This window comes from Oxyura jamaicensis, chromosome 7, assembly GCF_011077185.1.
Source record: "Oxyura jamaicensis isolate SHBP4307 breed ruddy duck chromosome 7, BPBGC_Ojam_1.0, whole genome shotgun sequence".
Lineage (NCBI taxonomy): Eukaryota > Metazoa > Chordata > Aves > Anseriformes > Anatidae > Oxyura > Oxyura jamaicensis.
The window spans coordinates 13,701,098-13,719,556 of record NC_048899.1 but is presented as its reverse complement, the minus strand read 5'-3'; the positions used below and the strand labels follow the sequence as shown (position 1 = coordinate 13,719,556).

Here is an 18,459-nt window from a genome sequence, read left to right as displayed (position 1 = left end):
AAAAGCAGTGCAGTCATTGGAGACAGAAAAGTCTCATTTAAGCCCTCTACTGTACAGATGATGGTAGTTGAAAGATCTGTTTCTTATTACAGAAAGGCCAGGAAAAGAAAGTCAATGGAGAAGTAAAAGAGAAAGTCCCAAAGTGCAGAAAAGCTTCTTCACCACTGTGTTAACCTCATCCTGAAAATGTTGCTGTACACACAGGCAGTAATGCAGCTGAGCCAGTAGACATCAGTGCTGCAGCTGGTCATGCAGCCTCACCAGGGCTTGAGCAACAGCAGAGCAGTGATACTCTGGAGACCACAGGGTCCTGCAGTAACTCCCAGAGGCACAGTGCTAGCCAGAACTGCATGACAGGTCTAGTGGTCTTCAAAGTTCAGTCCTTCCTTGGACTGACAGGAATTTGGCACTCCAATGCACTCCAGCAAAAAATAGGTAAATGGTATGTCAATTTTTTTACGACAAAATAAAGCTTCCAGCCATGCTCATTGCTGGCACTGGGAAACTTCATGAGGACTTGACTTATCATTTTATTTCTGTAATAAGAAATCAGTGAGAATCCTACTACATTCTCATAAATAAAAACACAGTACAAGGTACTTTTATTGAGAAAATGTTAGAATATTTAGATGGTTTATTTATTAAAAAATCTCAAAGCAACTAAAAGGTCACATTTATCCAACCAAAGCAAGAAGTGAGGATCTCAGCTGCTCTGCAGCACTCACAGCTACCAACACTTTCTTGTTCAGCTGTGAAACAATACAAGGAAGGCTCATAATCAACAAATACAATATTTATTTAAAGAACCTGCTTCAATTTTCAGACACTTATTAATTCAAAAAAAAGAAGGTGACAATGAAAGAGTAGCAGTATTTGGTCAAAGAGGGAAAGAAAAGAAGTCACCTTCCGTAGTTAACACATTTTCTGTAGATGAAAAACACCACCAACAACAACACAAACAGCCAAACAATTAACCAAACAAAAATGCACAACCAAACAAAAAATCCACAAAAGCTAAAACTACTGAGTAGCAGAATTTTTCAAGTATTCTGAAACCTGGCTGTTGCATCACAATTCCTGCCAGTTTTCCAAACAAAAGAATGCATGACAATTATTTTGCCAACATCCCAGCCTAAACACATGAGAAGAAAGATACCACTTATGCCATGTTTATTTATTGGACAACATTGTTTCTTCTCATGAAAGACAGTGATTTAATGCCGGAGTTCAGAAATGGCGGAGAAGTACTGAAGAGAGGGATATGACAGAGCCATCCCTAACACATCTGTTCGGAGAAGAATGTTTTACAAACTCGAAGAAATTTTGCTGAATAACACTTGGGTTCTTGTAAAGAAAACAAAACCAAACAATTGAAAATATGTAAATAAGCCTGGCTCCAGGCACTCTAACCAAGTTAAAACAGGGAGGGGAAAAATGGTAGCAACAATAATGCCTCCCTGAGTTCACTGTAAAGCACACTTCTGCCTGCCTTTATCTGAATGCGTGTGATATTATTAAGATGCTCTGTGTCCAAAAAGAGATGTGTGTTTTCTAGAAGGTGTTGTGGTTTAAGGCAGCAGAATTATTCAACAGCCTGCTACTGCCACTTTTGTAGTTGTAGTTGGTGGCTGTTCTAGAATATGAATGAGAAAGGGAAGGTGAATGGGAAGGTGTCCAGCCTTGTTCCTCACCAAGATGGGGTCCCTGTGGAGAAAAGGTAAAGAGTGTACTTGCTATTAAGTTCCATGAGAATTTACCTGAGGTACAAGAATGACACTAATACTGAATACAAATACTGGATTAGGTTCGTGGTCAGTGTAACATGAGCATATGCTATATACAAACTGAAAAAAAACATAACATTAGACCAGCCCTTGGAATTGACAAACACCAAGAAAAGGGTTACAAAAAACAACCTTGAGAGCAAATAAATCAACGTTGTGCTGGCAAGTATTAAATTAATATAATGCTTATAACAAATTACAAACAAATTTGTTCTTACACACTCTGGTCAGATCTGTTGTTATCTCAACCATTTGTCCACACAGGGAACCAAAAGGATTGTTGCAGTTTAACCCTGCAGGCAGCTCAGCACCACACAGCCATTTGCTTTCTCTCCCCGCATCCGGTGGGATGGGGGACAGAATTGAAAAGAAAAGTGCAAGAGCTTGTGGGCTGATATAAGGACATTTTAATAAAAAAGAAAGAAAGAAGGAAAAAAAAAAAGTAAAAACCATCATCAACAACAATAAAACCACCAATAACAACAACAACAAAATAAACAAAGCAAGTGATGTAAATCAGTTTCTTGGGACAAAAGCCTTAGGTAGGTAGATTATATCACAAACGACAGATGCTTTAATTAACATATCTGGATTGAACATCACATATGCTTCAGGTCATGCATACTTATTTCTCAGTGTCTTTAGCCCAATCACTTCTTTGTAGGAGCTGTACTGAAGGGTGTAGAAAAAAGAGTATTTGTCCGGATACTTGTCCAGAACAAGTCTAAATTCTGTAGAAAAACTGCCTTTTGAAATTGCTCGTATTTGAAACTTCTTGAGTTTCTTAAAAGTATCCCAGAAAGTATAAGAACTTAAAAGGGAAGGAAATTATTTAAATATTCTATGCTTTGCACCTCACCTCAGGTTTGGAAGTCTTCCTTTCCATCCCATTTCACAGGCCAAATTGCACCTCAAAGGGGCATTTCTTTGGATTCAGGAAAATGATGTTACAGAGAAGCCAAATGGATGCCAAATGCTGACTGTGGTAGAAATGTGATTGCAGACTGAGATGCAGAATTATTCCTCTCCCTAAGTCATCAAATTCAATCACTTTTGGTCTGGATTTGGACTGGTCACTCATGACCAAAGTTTATTTCCAGAGACTTGCCTATTGAAGAAAATAAGCATCCAAACGCTTGGTTTACTTCTGTAAGACTGTGAGCACAGCCAAGTTAGTAATTTTATGCCATTACATGTGGCTATTTTGTGGAGGTATTGTTCAAATTGCAATGCTTTCACTTTTTAAATTGGTAGTATTTTGTATCTTCTGTATTAGCATACAGATTCTGAAATCTGAATTTATGAAATTAGTTCTAATAACAAGAGTTAGAATAGAGTGCCTTCATGAATAAATATGTACAGGTTATTTGTATCAGACTTTTCAGCCTCTGTCATGAGATTTCCATTCTCATTTTTGTTTCATCTTCTGGTTTGTCCTGGTGCTTCCTCTGTGCTGTTCTGTTCTGTTTCCTTTCACTCTGGGCCATTTCATTTGTACTTTTCTCCAAGTTTCTACAACAGAGCATGGAATAGAGCATTCCATTAGTGTTTTTTTTTTTGTTGTTTTTTTTTTTTTTTTTTTTCCTATAGCTTCTATAGCCATAATGGCAGCAGAACTGGACTGCATTTATATAGCCTTCTGATTTTATTTTATTTTATTTTATTTATTTTATTTTATTTTATTTTATTTTATTTTTTTCCAGCCAATACTCTGTGTAGCTGCCTTGGACTTTTCCAGCCTGGGAAGCCAACTTCCTTCAGGGCTTCCCTTCAGTTCTGACACCTGCCCCTTCCTGGCAAGGTGTTCCCCTCCATGCCATTTCTGTGTTGCAGAACTGGTGAGCTCTGCCCCTTCCAGTCCTGTTGTGATAAGCACCACCGCTGGTGCTTCAGCATGGGGTCCCCCTGCTCCCATCCTTCAGCTTACAGTGTGTTTTCTGCTGCTGCCTCCAAATAAAGATGTCCAAATTTGAGGTTAAACTGGAAAGCAGACCACTATGGTTCAGTGTGTAATCAGGACCAGAATCTGACCCTTACTTAACATACATGTCCTCATGCAGAAAGTTTATGTTCACGGTGTTCCCATATGCAACTCAGTCACTACTCTAAAATCTGTGGCATGTCCTTCATATCTAATTCACATATTTTGTTCCCTCTTTGTAGAAGAACTTGTGAGAAATGTTGATGAACAGGAAAAAGACCAGAGCAGAAATTCCACAGATGCACAGTTACAGGAAGAGACAAGAAGCATACAAAATGAGAGTAGTCAGGGGAGCGATGGTACAACCTGTCCTACCAGATCCATCGTCCTACAAGTAGTCACTTCCGACACTTCTCTGAGTGATGAATCCAACTCAGAAAAATGCACTAACTCTGATCTGAACCAGAAAGATCTCACCGATGCCCAGCAAGAAACACAGAATACAGACCCACTGAATGGTAATACTTCTTCACAAAGCACCAGTCAATCTAATGAAGCTGTCCAGGGTGAAGCTGCAGCAGTGTCTGGTATCTCCCTGTCAAACACTGACAGTAGTGAAATATCAAAACAAGGTGTTGTAAAACCTCCTACATAAGAAAGTTGCTTCAGGCAATGTAGAAGCAATAGTGTCCTAAAACCATCAAATAAAAGAGCTTTGATATAAGCAAGTATAATCTTCTTGATATTAGTGTTATTTGGTATCTTGTAGAAAGTCCTTTACATAAAATACCAAGACTTGTAGTTGAACTGCAAGAATGATTTTAAAATTATTTATAGATGCGTATTTGTAATTAAATATTCTTCCTTACTGAATGAAGTAAATTTTCAAAATAGAACTATCTAACATTTTGTAATCATTGTGCTATTAAAATGCTCAACATTAGTTTAGGCACCTAATATGATTACTATGTTGTAAAGTACATCCTTTCTACTAAATACAATGCGAATTTTGATCTAACTTTGATCAATTTATGTAGATGCTATTTCCTAACAGTACTAGGCCTGGGACTGGGTCATGCTCTTAATACAAAAGATCAGTCTCCTGGCTGTACTTTCCAGGACAGGCAGAGCAGCCAAAAGAATCCTATAATGTCAGAATACTTTTTTTGGAATGTAAGTATTTTATCACAAGCTGACTGTAGTTTAGTATCTGATGATTTTAAAACATTACCAAGTTCAAGATGCCCAAGCAATATGAATAGATGTTAGCAATGTAAAAGAAAGACATAGTGCATTCTTATTTTATTTTCATATGGTCTGAATTTGCTTATAGTTAGAATAATTTTGAGGTATTAGGGTAACAGGAATAATCCAAGCATATAATGGCATTTGTTTTCTTCACTTCTAATTAAAATGTTAAAATCATTAATACTTTTATGACAGTGAGCCTTGAAATATTGTGCCAGAAATATGGCATTGTCTGAGCAACAGCACTGATGTGCTTACAAAGCTTAGCTTAGACATAAGTGTATGACTTGGCGTATTTCTAAAAAATCCTTTTTATGGAGAACTCCCTCTTATTCTGGAGTCCAACATTCTACCCAATTTCAGTGCTTCCATGCTTTTGTTGTTGACAGATTTTTATTTTTTTTTTTTCCACCAGCAATAACAGATGGTTAATTTAGGGTCCTAAATCAAAATATTTACACTAAAATTAATTGCACAGCATTTGATTTCACAGCATCTAATAATTGACGTTTTTGTCTTTGACGTGCATTTTTTGTACCATTTTTTCTGTTAAGGTCCAATTTGAAATTTAAGTACCTTAGAAAAGTTCCCATCTCCTGGGTGAGGAAGACTGTAGGAAAAATTACACCTGTTGTATTTCAAGCTGTGACGAAGGCCATTATGGTGTAGCTGTCCTTGAGGGTCAGTAGATGATTTACAAACATAAATGTTGTTTGTGAAATCAGATACAACTTGGAATGCAATTTTTGCACTCTGTTGCCTTGTGAATCTTTAAAATCCACCTTTAATATGAGAGTAGAGGTTTCTTACTTTGGAAAAAAAGCTAATCTTATCTGAGGAATTCATTTGCCAAGGCAGGAAATTTGCTACAGAAGGCCTTATATTTTAACACTTCAATCTGCAAAATTTATAAAAAGGGTAGGAAGTGGTCGAGTTTGTAATAGTTTACTTCCAGTGAAATGTCATCTAGAAGGTATATTTTTTCTTGAAGACGGTAAAAAAGATTAATAACAGGATTTCCACCAATCCAAGGAGGATTCTTCTCTTGATATGTCAATAGTCAAAAACAGTTCAGATGAATAATGGTGCAGAAATAAGAGAGAGATTCAAATGTTTTCTGGAAATAAATAGTGCTGGTAGGGTCCTGAATGAAAAACCAAAGCTTATACAAGGACAGCACTCAGCCCTTGCATCTCTAAAGAGGCAGCAGTACCTAAACCATGGAATAATAAGAAGTCATGGAAAAAGGGGAGATATATCAGGAGACATGATGCATCAAGTGATCCAGCACACAGTAGGAGAAGCAGCAAATTATTTTTCAAGGCAACTCCAGAGGCTGAGCTATGGGCCAACGCACACTTACTGGTATTCACCAACTTACGCCTGAGCCATGATGGATTTTCTAGCAGATCGACACAGGAAGTTTTAGTATAATAATGTGTGCTTCTCTACTGAAACTAAACATCTGTACCTGAAAAACCTAAACTGCTGCATACTTTGGAAGTGAAATGGAACTGAAAGGATCTTTTCACCAAACTGCTCTATACTATATGCTGTGCCTTTTCCTCCTGGTGAGAATATGTGAGAAGCACAGGCTACAGCTCATGCTGTTGATAGAACATGCACCCAGCTATGGCACATTCTGAAAAGTTCTTCAAAATACTGTAGAAACTATTCATCCGCTACAGTTTGTTAATGAATGCAGTCATCAGTTCTTGCTGCTGTCATGGGGAATGCCACTGTTATTCAGCGAACGTACACGATCCCAGTTCATTGCATCTTGCATTCTAGAATAGTGGCTTTTCACCTGTTTAGACCTGGGGAACCTTAACATTTTTCCAGTGGAAATGCACATCCCTAGTCAGGCAACTTATGCCTACAGCATTTTTTTTAGTCTCATGAACCTTTTGTGGACTCTGTCACAAGTAATTCCTGGTCCCTCCCATCAGAAAACCACAGGATGAGTCTGGATTTCTCTTTTGCTTGAAGTGCTTTCTGATTTACACTATTACAAATATTTAATCGAGAAATACAATGGATAGAATAAGGATATTGATTTTATTTATTTATTTTTTTAAGAATCTGTTATTTGAAGGCCTTTTCAGTTGTCATTTTATGTAGCAGATACTTCTATGAAACTTCTGTTCATTGCAGTATGCTGAATTGACTCTTAGCCATCTCCTTCAGAAATTATTTGTATTCACATGCCAGCACAGATAAATCACAGGAAAGTGGAGAGCTTGATGTTTTGCCTGGTTTCTGTAGCATATCAATGTCAGCCTAGTACTCTGTGAACAAGCTCTTTCAGATATTCCACAGATTGAGGGTTCAATGTTTAATATCAAATTTACTTATCTAAAGTAATTTGATATTACATTGCCCTTGCCCATCTCCACTGAGCCTTCTTCCATTGTTAGGGTTTATTGGTCAGTCACAGTGTCGTTTATGTTTCATTTTTATTTCATCAAATAGTTTGATTTGTACTTTAATAACATTTAATTCTTGCATTGTCCATATTTTCTCAATATTTAAATCTGTCATAGAAAGCTATTTTGAATACTTCCTGGTCTTTTGAAATGACTTACAGAACAACTATGTCATCATATCCTTAGAACTTTCTTTCCTAAGGACAGATGATCAGCCATATTACTATTTCAGTGAGAGATTTGACTACATATTATTTAAATATGATATTTTAAGTCAGCAGAAACTCTTTCACAGTTTCAATTTCCCATTTAACATATATTTTTTCACAGATTGATGGCATATTAAAATCTCTTGTCAAGTGCAAATGATGAAACAGAGAAACATTTATATATACCAGATATGTATCTTATCTCAAATTGCTTCTGGTTTTCCTGGATGGAACATATTTCTCACTACGTGAAAAAAAAAAAAGAAAAGAAAAAAAAAAGAAAAAAAAAAGTGATTTAATTGAAACTGAATTAATTAAAACAGTTTTTTTGTTGTTGGTGGTGTTTTTTTTTTTTTAGTTCAAGAATCAAGAAATATTTTAAATGTATATTTAGAAGATCTTAAAGTAAAAATAAGATTACAAATAAGAAACTGGTGTTGCAACTTGTACACAACATTTTTCACTAATTCATAATTTAAAAATAACTTAGTTTAAAAAATATGTTTTGCAGTAGCTCTGACGATTTTGTAGGACACTCAGGGTGGACAACAACTGAAGAGTAATGACTGGCTTTTGAGTGCTGAACATTAGGACTGAGAGACTCGCTGCAGTCTTGGCTGCAACACATTTATTCTAAGAGCCCAGTACTGTCCAGAGTGATGGAATTGTTAGGATAAGGTAGTATTTGTGCATGGAATTGGACACACCAAAGGAAAACAACAGTGCATGTGCCCTCTCCAACCTTTATATAAATTCTTAAGTCTCACAGGAAGTATGAACATAGAATGTACCATGTCATCACAACTAACTATATTTGTTTTCTCATTAAAATATTTTCTCCATGGGAATAAAGAAAGGCTGGGGAAAAATAATACAGAACAGTCAGGAAGAGTAAAAATCCCAAATAAGAAATACAGCAGTGTATGTTTCCATGGAAGAATAAATGCATATAGAAATGAGAACAGACTGTTGAGAAAGAGAGAAGTTAACTGTGGATACCAGGAATCTAAGAATTAAAGAATATATATATATATATATATATATATATATAAATACATACATATATATATATATACATATTCCTTCTAGATTCAGCCTGGACTAGGAACCACCATTATTCTTAAATTTTATTTTATATAACTCATCTACTGTTCCTCCATGTGGAGTAACAAGTACTTTTCTATTACTTTTCTTCTGCTAATGGCCAGCAGCCTCACACAAGACACTTTTTTAACCAAGGCAATTTTCAGCAGAATGCTTCACTTGCAAGCAAGCAGAAGGTAGAATACATAAGCCTGTATGAATTTAAGAATCATTTGGACTGTGCACTAAGTCATATGGTCTAAACTTTTGGGTAGACCTGTGCGGTGCAAGGAGTTGGACTTGATCCTTATGGGTCCCTTCCAACTCGGAATATTCTATGATTCTATGATAAGACATTGTTTTCATGATTATTATTATCTTTTGCTTGGTTTCCAAATTAGAGTATTTTAATCATTTTAAGAAGCACTATATATTTATCAGGGCATTATTAACACTCTCCATACAAAATCTTTCTATGGGGGCAGCAGGCTAAAGCAGTGCCCAGAGTGCTTGCTGACTCACCCTGAGTGGAGAGACAAGCTCCTGGGTGCTCTGGGGCTGGGAGGGAGATCTGAAAGTGGGTAAGGAGAAAAGCAACATAGTTATTCAGATTTAATTTCATATGTTAGCTGTCATTGTCTTTTATAAAAACCAAAAAACTAACTCTCAGCATTCTGTAGGAAAGGAATTGCAATATAACAGGGATGGAAAACAAAGGTAATCACAGGGGAAGATGATCTGCCTTCCTGGAAACTGTCACCAAATCGTTAGGCATACTATGAGAGGGTTCTCTGTTAAAAAAAAAAAGAGAGAGAGAGAGAGAGAGAAAAGGGATTGTTTTCCTCTCCTCGTATGACATCTCTTTCTAGGGTTAGTTCTCATATGCCATCACATTTTTTTACCAGGTTTTGTTCTGCCCCGTGTCCTGGTCAGTGCAAAGGGAGAACTGGGCATTGTTAGGAGAGCTCGGCTCGGGACCGAATGCTGCTTTCCGCCAAAGCACCTCTGTCCTTTCCACAATCTCACTGTCATTTAATTGAATGTTACAAGATTAAGTGGAACTATTATAAGGTGATTTTTTTAAAAAGTGATGATCTTCCTTTTCTTCTGAGTGATTTATTAATTAGAACATTCATTTAAAAACTGCTTATGTTTTATTAAACAACTCCATGTTTCAATGATTTATAATGGCTAATTGGCATGCTTTTAACTTTTCACTCATGATGATAGCCACATTAATCCTTAATATCAAGATGTAAATGAGACAATAAATCTCTGATAAAACAGATTATCAGTAACTTTGTCCCATGTGACAGTAGGGGGCTATCCAGTCACAGCGAGTTATAGAAAGCATGCAGAGCCTTCAGCAGTCACTATCTGAGAGCCTCTGGGGGATAACCAGGTAAAACAGCACAAACCCACACCAACAGCATGTCAGTTTAATTTACGGCCACGTGGGTGGCATCAGGTTATCATCCATGCCATGCAAGTGCTGGTGGCAGCTCAGTCTTGTGGCGGCCCAGTGGTGCGCAGCTGCGTTTTGCTGTGCCGGTGGAACCCCTCCTGTCCGTGCAGAGCAGGTGCAGATCACAGCTCCGGGTGCTGCTCGTGGTGCTCCCCGTGTGTGGCTAAACAGAGCTGCAGGGCTCCAGGGGCCTGGCCTGGCAGAAGCAGCTGTGTTTGTGACGGGGATGAGGACAGAGGGGAGGCGATATTAAAAGATCAAGCTATGTGCTAATAAAGGGGTATGGATTATGAGATAAAAGCTGTTAGTGACCATTTGAAGTTTGCTATAAAACTGGCACACTGACACAAAGAATGTTATGTATGGGTTAGAGTTCATTGTTTTGTTTCTATGAAGATTAATGCATTTTCATTTACACTGATACATTTTCATTTCTATGAAGATACACAGTGCCTGTTTCACAAGGCCTTCACAGAACACTCTCACTCCTAAAACCATGCTAATTAGTCAAAGTCAAGTATGAAAATTAAATACTTAGATCAATAGATTGTGCTTTCATACCCTTCCCCACCCCCTCTTTTATTTTTTTGGATAATAATAAAAGTTTTGCTGAATCCCTGCAAAAACAACTGCAGGCAGGAAGATCTGGAGAAAATTTTGTTCTAATTCATTTCACTCCAGTTATAAGGCTTCAAAATCCTTTAGGGACCTGGCTGTCTATCACCCATGCACACTACATTCACCTAAGGAAAGTGAGGAGAAGAACACCAGTTACAGAGCAGGCAGCATGCTGGCAATGAAGCTATTGGTAAAAACCAGTAACAAAATTCTCGCTCTTTTGCTGTGATGCTATGGTGAAGTCATAGCTATTCCCCATACTATTTCCCCGTGCTTATTTGCATGAGCTCCCATTCCTCTCTTCCCTCTCTCTTTTCTAAACTCTGAGCCTCTTCTTCAGCTTCGACTCACTTTCTTTCAATTTTCCATTTGAATTGCACATCAACTGCTTTCCCCTTTAGCTACTCATGCCTTTGGGTTTTGTCTGTCAAAAGTCTTCCCCAACCTGTATTTTTATTTCTGTAGCTTTTCCCCTTCTCCCAGCTCATCTTTGCTACTGTTGAGACTCTGTGCCTTTCCTTTTTCACATTTTCATTTCGGCGTTATTCATCAGTGGTGGGACCACTCCATTCATTGGTTAAAGCTGAGAACTTACCATAAAGCTAATAAATAATACTGTAAGCTTGTTGCATTTCCCCCGTAGCTACTATCCCAAATCAGCTTATAATTTTCCCAGCTGTACTCATTCAAAATCACTCAAGGAATACTTTATAATCAAGAACTCAGTATTATGATTAGAAGTTTGAAATCCGTATTGTATCACTTAGTTTGGTAACTACTCTCGTCACTCGATATCATTTCTCCTATCTGATTGAACTAATTGAATGTTTAAAACTTGCCACTGACATCTTCCACTAAGTGAACCTTGCCCCTATTTTTAATGCCTACATCGAAGAGGATTTAAACAGCACATCTCTGCAGATGGTGAATTTTGACTTTCAATAAGTTGGAAGATTAAAAAAAAAAAAAAACCACTTCATTACTGCTTGTGTTAATGCTGTATTTTTGTTTCATGGTGTGTGGCCTATTGCTTTCATTCTATCTTTTGCCTTTTGGATAAACCACAATGATTAGTTAAGCCAGTCCTATATTTATTTTAGTGAGAAAGAAGTTAAAGAAATCCATGACTGAACCCTCACTGTAACCTTCAGATAGAAAAGGAGGAAGCGTTTCTGCTTGTCTAGGGCTGTGCAGGTGCTATTTATTTGATTTACTTCCTTGCTTGATTTCTCAATAACATTTTATTTTTTTCCTTCCAGGTGAGCCTATACACTGTAAGAAATCAGAAGATATAGTAAAAGCCACTGAGCAAAAACAAGCACTGGTACACAACTAGATGTCCTGTTTCTTAAAAGCTTCTGACATTTCAGGCAGGACAGGTAATTTTGACATTTATTTCCTATAAAGAGGAGAGTTTTGTATGATAAGGATTCACTTACTGTTATTATTATCTTCTTTGGTCTATTCCTGTTGTTTTATTACAGAATTTTGAAACTGGAGTATGCTATAGCCCACTTTCTGTGTCCCTTTAAAAGTTATTCAATACAATAGAAGGGAAACCCAATACTTTTATGTGTCTGAATTTTTAATGTGAGACTAAATAATCATGCAACAATAAATCCTTGATTCAATTATATTAAATACTGTGAGTTACAGTAGTTAAAGGCCTGCTGTTTACAAGTTTCCATTTGAACCCTGCTGCAGGAGAAAAGAAGAACACTGTCTGCTCCTGCACCTGTGCTCTCAGAGGCTGTTATCTGTCACCTTATTCTTGGATCATCCTGTTTCTGTGGAGAGTGATTGGACAAAATGATCAAAAGTGTAAAACATAAAACCCTGAGCTGGTAACTCAAGGCACTTAACAACTCTCAAAATTTCAGTTGTATTTGTTGTTGTTATTTCCTCTTCTATTCTGCTTTCTTAAACTAGCCAAAATAATTTTTTCAGCCAAAGTTGGACCTCGCTTTGTTGTATCACTGACACCAGACATTTCCAATTAATCATGAGACATGTGAAAACATGGCAATGATCATCTGCACTGGATTGCTGTTACGTGTCACTGCTACTGGCGTCCAATAGAAGTGGAAAGTCAAAATGAGATGTTGCTATAGACACTTGTTCATGCAACCATGCTGCATGCAACGTTGAAGTTCTCCTCGTTAGCTTCCTTTAAATATCTGGAATTAAAAATATGTAGACTGTGTGGGAAGTTCTAGAGCTGTACAGATGAGCCTGCGTGAATGATGACTCTTTCCCTTTGCGGTGGCTGCCATATGGAGAGAAATGGTGTTTAAGAAATCAGTATTTGAAAACCTCTTTTAAAATAATTAAATAGCATCCAGTATTATGATTAAAACATTCTCAGTCCAACAGTGTTTTCTCCGATGTCACAGCAGTGGTGTCAGCCCTACCGTGAAGCTGGTGCTCATTGTTTTGTAGGCGGAAGAGACTGCTACATGAATACATGGAAACTGCTTCGTTTCAGCAGAGTACTGTGTTGCCTCTCAAACAGAACTGGAAGGTGGCACTAAGACCTCATATCATGTTTTTTTCACAAATGCAAAGTCGATGACAAGAATGCCACAAAGTCCTTCCTTGCCTTGTTTCATTAAAAGAAAACACCAGAGCATCTTTCTCTGAGAGGCAGCAAAAGCGGAGCACGCAGGCAGTTACCTCTGCGAGAAGTCTCAGGGTGAGCCAGCCAGCTCCAGCTGGGATCCGGAAAGAGACTCCATGTTCATCTCTGCTTCCCTCAAGCTGCATGGGCCCCTCGGCTTGCCCCTCGGCCTCGTGCAGCCTGCCAACAACCTCATTGCAACAACCGCTGCAGCCTGCCAGGAATCCTCCACCCCCCTCTTCAGGTTGTACGCTCGCGGGTGAGTTGGGTCACTGCATTCCCCGTTCCCCTTTTTGGACCCCGTGGTTATTACCTCACTGACCAAAAAGTCTGCAATCAACCATGGTCCACTCTGAAGAGGACTCGTGGGGGCAGTGGCTCTCCCCTCTATGCAGAGGCCTGTGTACTACTCACCTGCTGCTTCAGGGATCTAACCAGAGCTCAAGCGTAACATAGGCACCAGGCTCAGCCTCAATAAGGACACGTTATGTCCCGATTGAAGAAGGAATAGTAAACCTACCACCCCATATTGAGGGAAGCGTACATGTCCATACCTTTGACTGTCTCCTTTCTGACAGCACAACCACTGAAATTGAGCTGGGAACAATACAAGCTCTGAGCCCTGGGATAAGGGCATGCCAAACGGTGGAATTTCTGTTGTTGAATATGTAAGCCATATACACACTATGCATAACTAGTGTGCATAGTTTTAACTTAAGAAATATTTGTGCATATAGGTTGTAAAAAGTGCATTTAAACTGTTTTGTGTATCTGGTCCAGGGCTTGTATTTGGCATGGACAAAGTTCTGTACAGTGCAGTTAAAGAATGAAATGTTAACGAATGAAATTGTATCATATATGTTATAATGCAATTGATATTTTTTGCTAAGAGTTAAGAATTTATATATTATCTGCCAGTGTTTGAGCAAATCATTAGTAGCCTGGATCACTCCATGCACCTTTGCAACCCTTTCTGGGGAACGTTGGGCACATTTTTTCCTTTACAATGAAATGTAACCCATCTTATGGTTTCTTATTGTCATTATGACGAAGAAGCATATTGTTTATATCAGACTTTTTTTTTTTAATGTAAATTGCCATATCTTGTGGCAGTAGAAAATCTTGTTTAAGATCTGAGAATTTTGGTTTTATGTCTTTTCTTTCAAAACATGGGACATTATTTCAGATGTCCTGAGCATCTGCAGTCCCACCAAATTTGAAAAGATCAAAAGGTGACTGATATTTTTAAAAATTAGGCCAGTTAGATCTTTGTAATGTTCTTCAATATCGTGATTTATGATTCATCGAGAACACAAGTCAGGAGCAATCCAAATGCAATGTTCTTATTGTATTTTCAATTTCAGACTTTTACCGTAGTTGAACTTGACTTTTTCTTTCTGTACCTCTGTCCCATCACCACTGAGATACTCTGCAGAAGTTTTCTCCTGGAAACAGAAGCAGAAGTTATAGCTGATTCTGCAGTCTACTGGGAGCATCCTGTGGGGCTCTCGGTGTCCTGTTGTTATACCCAGCCCCGTGATCTCCCACTACAGAGGCTAGGATGAATTCCTGACCTCACAGGAGGTACTCAGTGCCTGCAGATCTCCTTCGTTAATATAGAAATGTGATTTGTGTATAAATATTCCTACTTGCTCATTTGTATACAGTTTTAATCACTGTGGTAGATGTTACTGAAATACAAGCAGAGTCCTTACTTTTTCTTTAAAGCCAGCTAATTCTCTTTCTTTCTTCCTTTATTCTTAGCAAGGTTTTATCTGGACATGACCCAGAGCTTACTGTGTTATTTGGATGAGGAGAAATTTACTTTGGTGGAGAAGACCATAATAACCAACATGTGTTAGCTAAGGCTTTGACCTTGGGTGGAATTCACATTCAGATGGCAGAGAGGCTTCTTGTTGGGGCCTGTCCTGAACAAGAATTTCTCTCTGAAACCTGCAAGGCTGCACTACCAAAACACTGCATGGGGCCATAAGAAATGGTGTTTGTATATGCATCTCTCCCACAGCATTATGGGCATGTACCCCTGCATCGAGCACACTGAGGAACTGTAGCTATAGATTAGCCCTCAAGAATTTTATTTTGTATTTTTATCTTGAGATATCTGACAAATATATTATGTAATATTGTTATGGGTTATGATCTAGCCAGTATTTTTTTATTTAATTTTCAACAAGGCAATCTACAACTGTGTGTTTTTATTCTGCTGTATTTGTCCGTATTTCCTATGATGATATTCCTAAATAAATTTGATTTGAGGGCAAGGATCGTGAAGCTATTGAATGCTAGTTACAAATTTGCTTTACTGAAGCATTCGCTCATTTGCATATGATTGCCCTTGGAAAGTGACAGATCATAAATGGTTGTTTCCACACTTTTTGCCTGCTTGCAGCTCCATGCTTTTTCCATAACTGTGCCAGTCTGCCTTGCAAACTCACTTCTATCTTATAGCACTCTTGAAAACAATTTCTCTCAGTACGCTTTTCCTTCTTAACCTTTACTGCTAAAGTAGCCCTCATATGAAGGAAGCCATAACCAATAAAGCAGTATTTTCTCCCCAAAATTTTAACCATGGGCTGGCATTGTTGAAATTGCTGGGACCGTTCATGTTAGCAGCAATTCTTCAGGAAGGGTGCGACTTTCAGAGGTGCCTCTATGCCATAGCATAAGTTTAATCAGCAGAGTTCAGTGGTACAGGGCCTCATCCTGCTACAGATGGAAAGCAATAAGAATCCCATTGGCTTGGACTTGCATCACATCCTAACAAGGTGCATGACGGTAGTAAACACAGACATCTACGTCACAGCATGTTCTTTGCAGTTCCTTTATCCCAGATGCTCTCCCTCTTCAGCCACATGCTTGAAGGCTCGTCATGTGTTGTAAGTATGCCAGAAGTCAAACAAGCCACTACTGGGACCAAAATAACTTCAAATTAAGAAATTAATCACGATCCCTTGTTGTAATGTATAAATTGCATATTTTTAACTGACTCTAGAGTCATTACATGAGCAAGTGGAAAAGGTAAGTATAACTAACATTCTTCAATAACAGCTTAAAATTCTAAGTTTAGAGTAGCTTAGCAAAGACTTATCCGAGGGGGGCGTGCATTCAAATGTAAATAATTATTTGAAAAATCAAATCCATGAAAACACAGATATGGAAAAATGAGTAGAAATGGCATTTAATACTATAAACAAAAGAAAGAGTTCTCTGTCAAATACACTATGCAAACATTTAAGCAGCTTTCCTGGGATAGTTTTACTTTCCTGGTCATGTAATTGTTTAATGGGTCTCCGGAGACTGATTGTCTGTGTCCTGGGACAGACATTCAGAAGTTTTACAGGACTGTGGACGCCTAAGTAGTCCCCTGGGAACAAAGAGGCAACTCATAACCAGAGAGATATAAATGTGGGGGAAAAAAGAAAAGAAAAAAAAACACCACCTTGTAAAAACACGGATTTAATCTGTTTTGGGCTATTGGGCTGAATGTTCCTACAAAACACTTCTCTTCTGCTTAGGCAAGTCCTGTTCCTCCAGCCCTTTTGCAGTGGGCACCAAAGGCAGGGGGAGGCTGGGAGTGTATAGCTCAGCCCTTCGATCAGAAGGAAAGGAAGCATAATTGCGCGTTTGGTAAGCTGTCAATAACTGAAGCAATTAAGGTGTTGAGGCAAATAAAACTTTGCAAATAAACCAAACCAAACAAAAATACAAACTAACAAAAACAAACAACAAAATAAACAAAAAAAAATAAAACACAACCAAACAAAATACTCCCAAACCCACAACTCTAAAAGATGGCAGTAAAACTATTACTGATGCTTCTTACATATGGATTGATTACTGCTGGAGAACATGAGCTAATCTTGCTAGGTAATGTCCTCAATATACGTACTGTAAAGCTGAGGAGTCTCGTACATCTGTAACACCACATGTAGATCACTTTTACGAGTCTGAAGTAACACAAAATTAAACACATGAATATAATGTGGTCAGAGTCAAAATGGTAAGTGGAGTCTGGGCCTTGAACACAGTCAGCAGAACAGACGATTTTTCATTTTGTTTGGACTGTAGTTATAAAGTTGTCTCATAGTCATGTAGGGTCTGATCCTGAGCACTTACACAAGCAACTCTCCTGAACCTGCAAGAAGAACTTTTAGTAGAGTAAGACCTTAAGGCTTCTATCAAAATACTGTGAAAAAAACTATCAAAGAACATGAAAGTATGTGCTATTTATTTATATAAAGCCTGTTACAGTTTTCTTTGTCCAAATTTAGTGAGCGAATGGGTCAAATGCACCCATGCTATAATGCCATGAAAACCAGTCAAACCAGTGTAATTATGTCAGGAATTAATTTGATAATTGGGTCATGATAGGTTGTCCCTATTTCTCTGTATTCAGCTATATTACTGAGGGTTTTCTGCAGCAGGAGGAAACTCTGACATAACATAGAAGGCACTGCTCAGCTTCTAGCTGCCTTTAATCCTTATATTGCAATTATACTTTCTTTTCTTTGAGAGCTCTCTCCTTTTTTCTTTCCAGTCAGAAATGAACATTTGACTTGATTTCCGGAGGTACTGCAGTAGTGTACAATTGGAATGAATGGCAATGAATTTGTGTCAGGCACTGTTACTTGGTGGGTGATGAATCTTTATTTTAGCATTCATGTCTGAGAAAGACCCCCCTTCTGCTACTAACAAGGTGGGTTTGGGTAGGGCAGAACTATGATTGCAGCCATAAGAAGTTCTGAGGGACACGTGTGTGTTAGCAAGCAAATAACGGGTACAGGAACAGGGCTGCAGAGTTGATATTTCCAGTAAATTAGAGAATAAAAACAGCACGAGCAATTTGAATATTATTTATAATTGACCTTCATGTCTGTTTTTAATATTCAATCTGCTGAGTGTTTAAGAAAGCAATTAAAAGTCCCATATAATGTTAAAACCCTTGATAAATGTAATAAACAAATGACATATTCAGAAGAGAGGATCTATGTCCCATTAGGAGAGAAAAAGAAAGATGAGAGCAACATATGGCAGTATAATTAGCATGATTAGGGAAGCACATCAACA

At 38.0% G+C, this 18,459-nt stretch overlaps 1 protein-coding gene across 13 annotated transcripts in view; it reads left to right on the top strand.

Annotated features, from left to right (window-relative positions):
- PDE1A (phosphodiesterase 1A) overlaps positions 1-15,764 on the top strand; it is a 209,032-nt gene extending 193,268 nt beyond the window's left edge. For 10 of the 13 annotated variants that reach the window (XM_035331261.1, XM_035331262.1, XM_035331260.1 and 7 more), the window contains 3 exons: positions 3,951-4,271; positions 12,014-12,133; positions 12,459-15,764. In XM_035331261.1, coding sequence (XP_035187152.1) covers positions 3,951-4,271; positions 12,014-12,090 — 398 coding nt within the window. In that variant the 3' untranslated portion in view covers positions 12,091-12,133; positions 12,459-15,764. Of the gene's footprint in view, positions 1-3,950; positions 4,272-12,013; positions 12,135-12,458 lie in introns of those variants that run through there. The other 3 variants (XM_035331258.1, XM_035331270.1, XM_035331259.1) reach the window with 3 other exon arrangements.
- Positions 15,765-18,459: the final 2,695 nt, after the last annotated feature.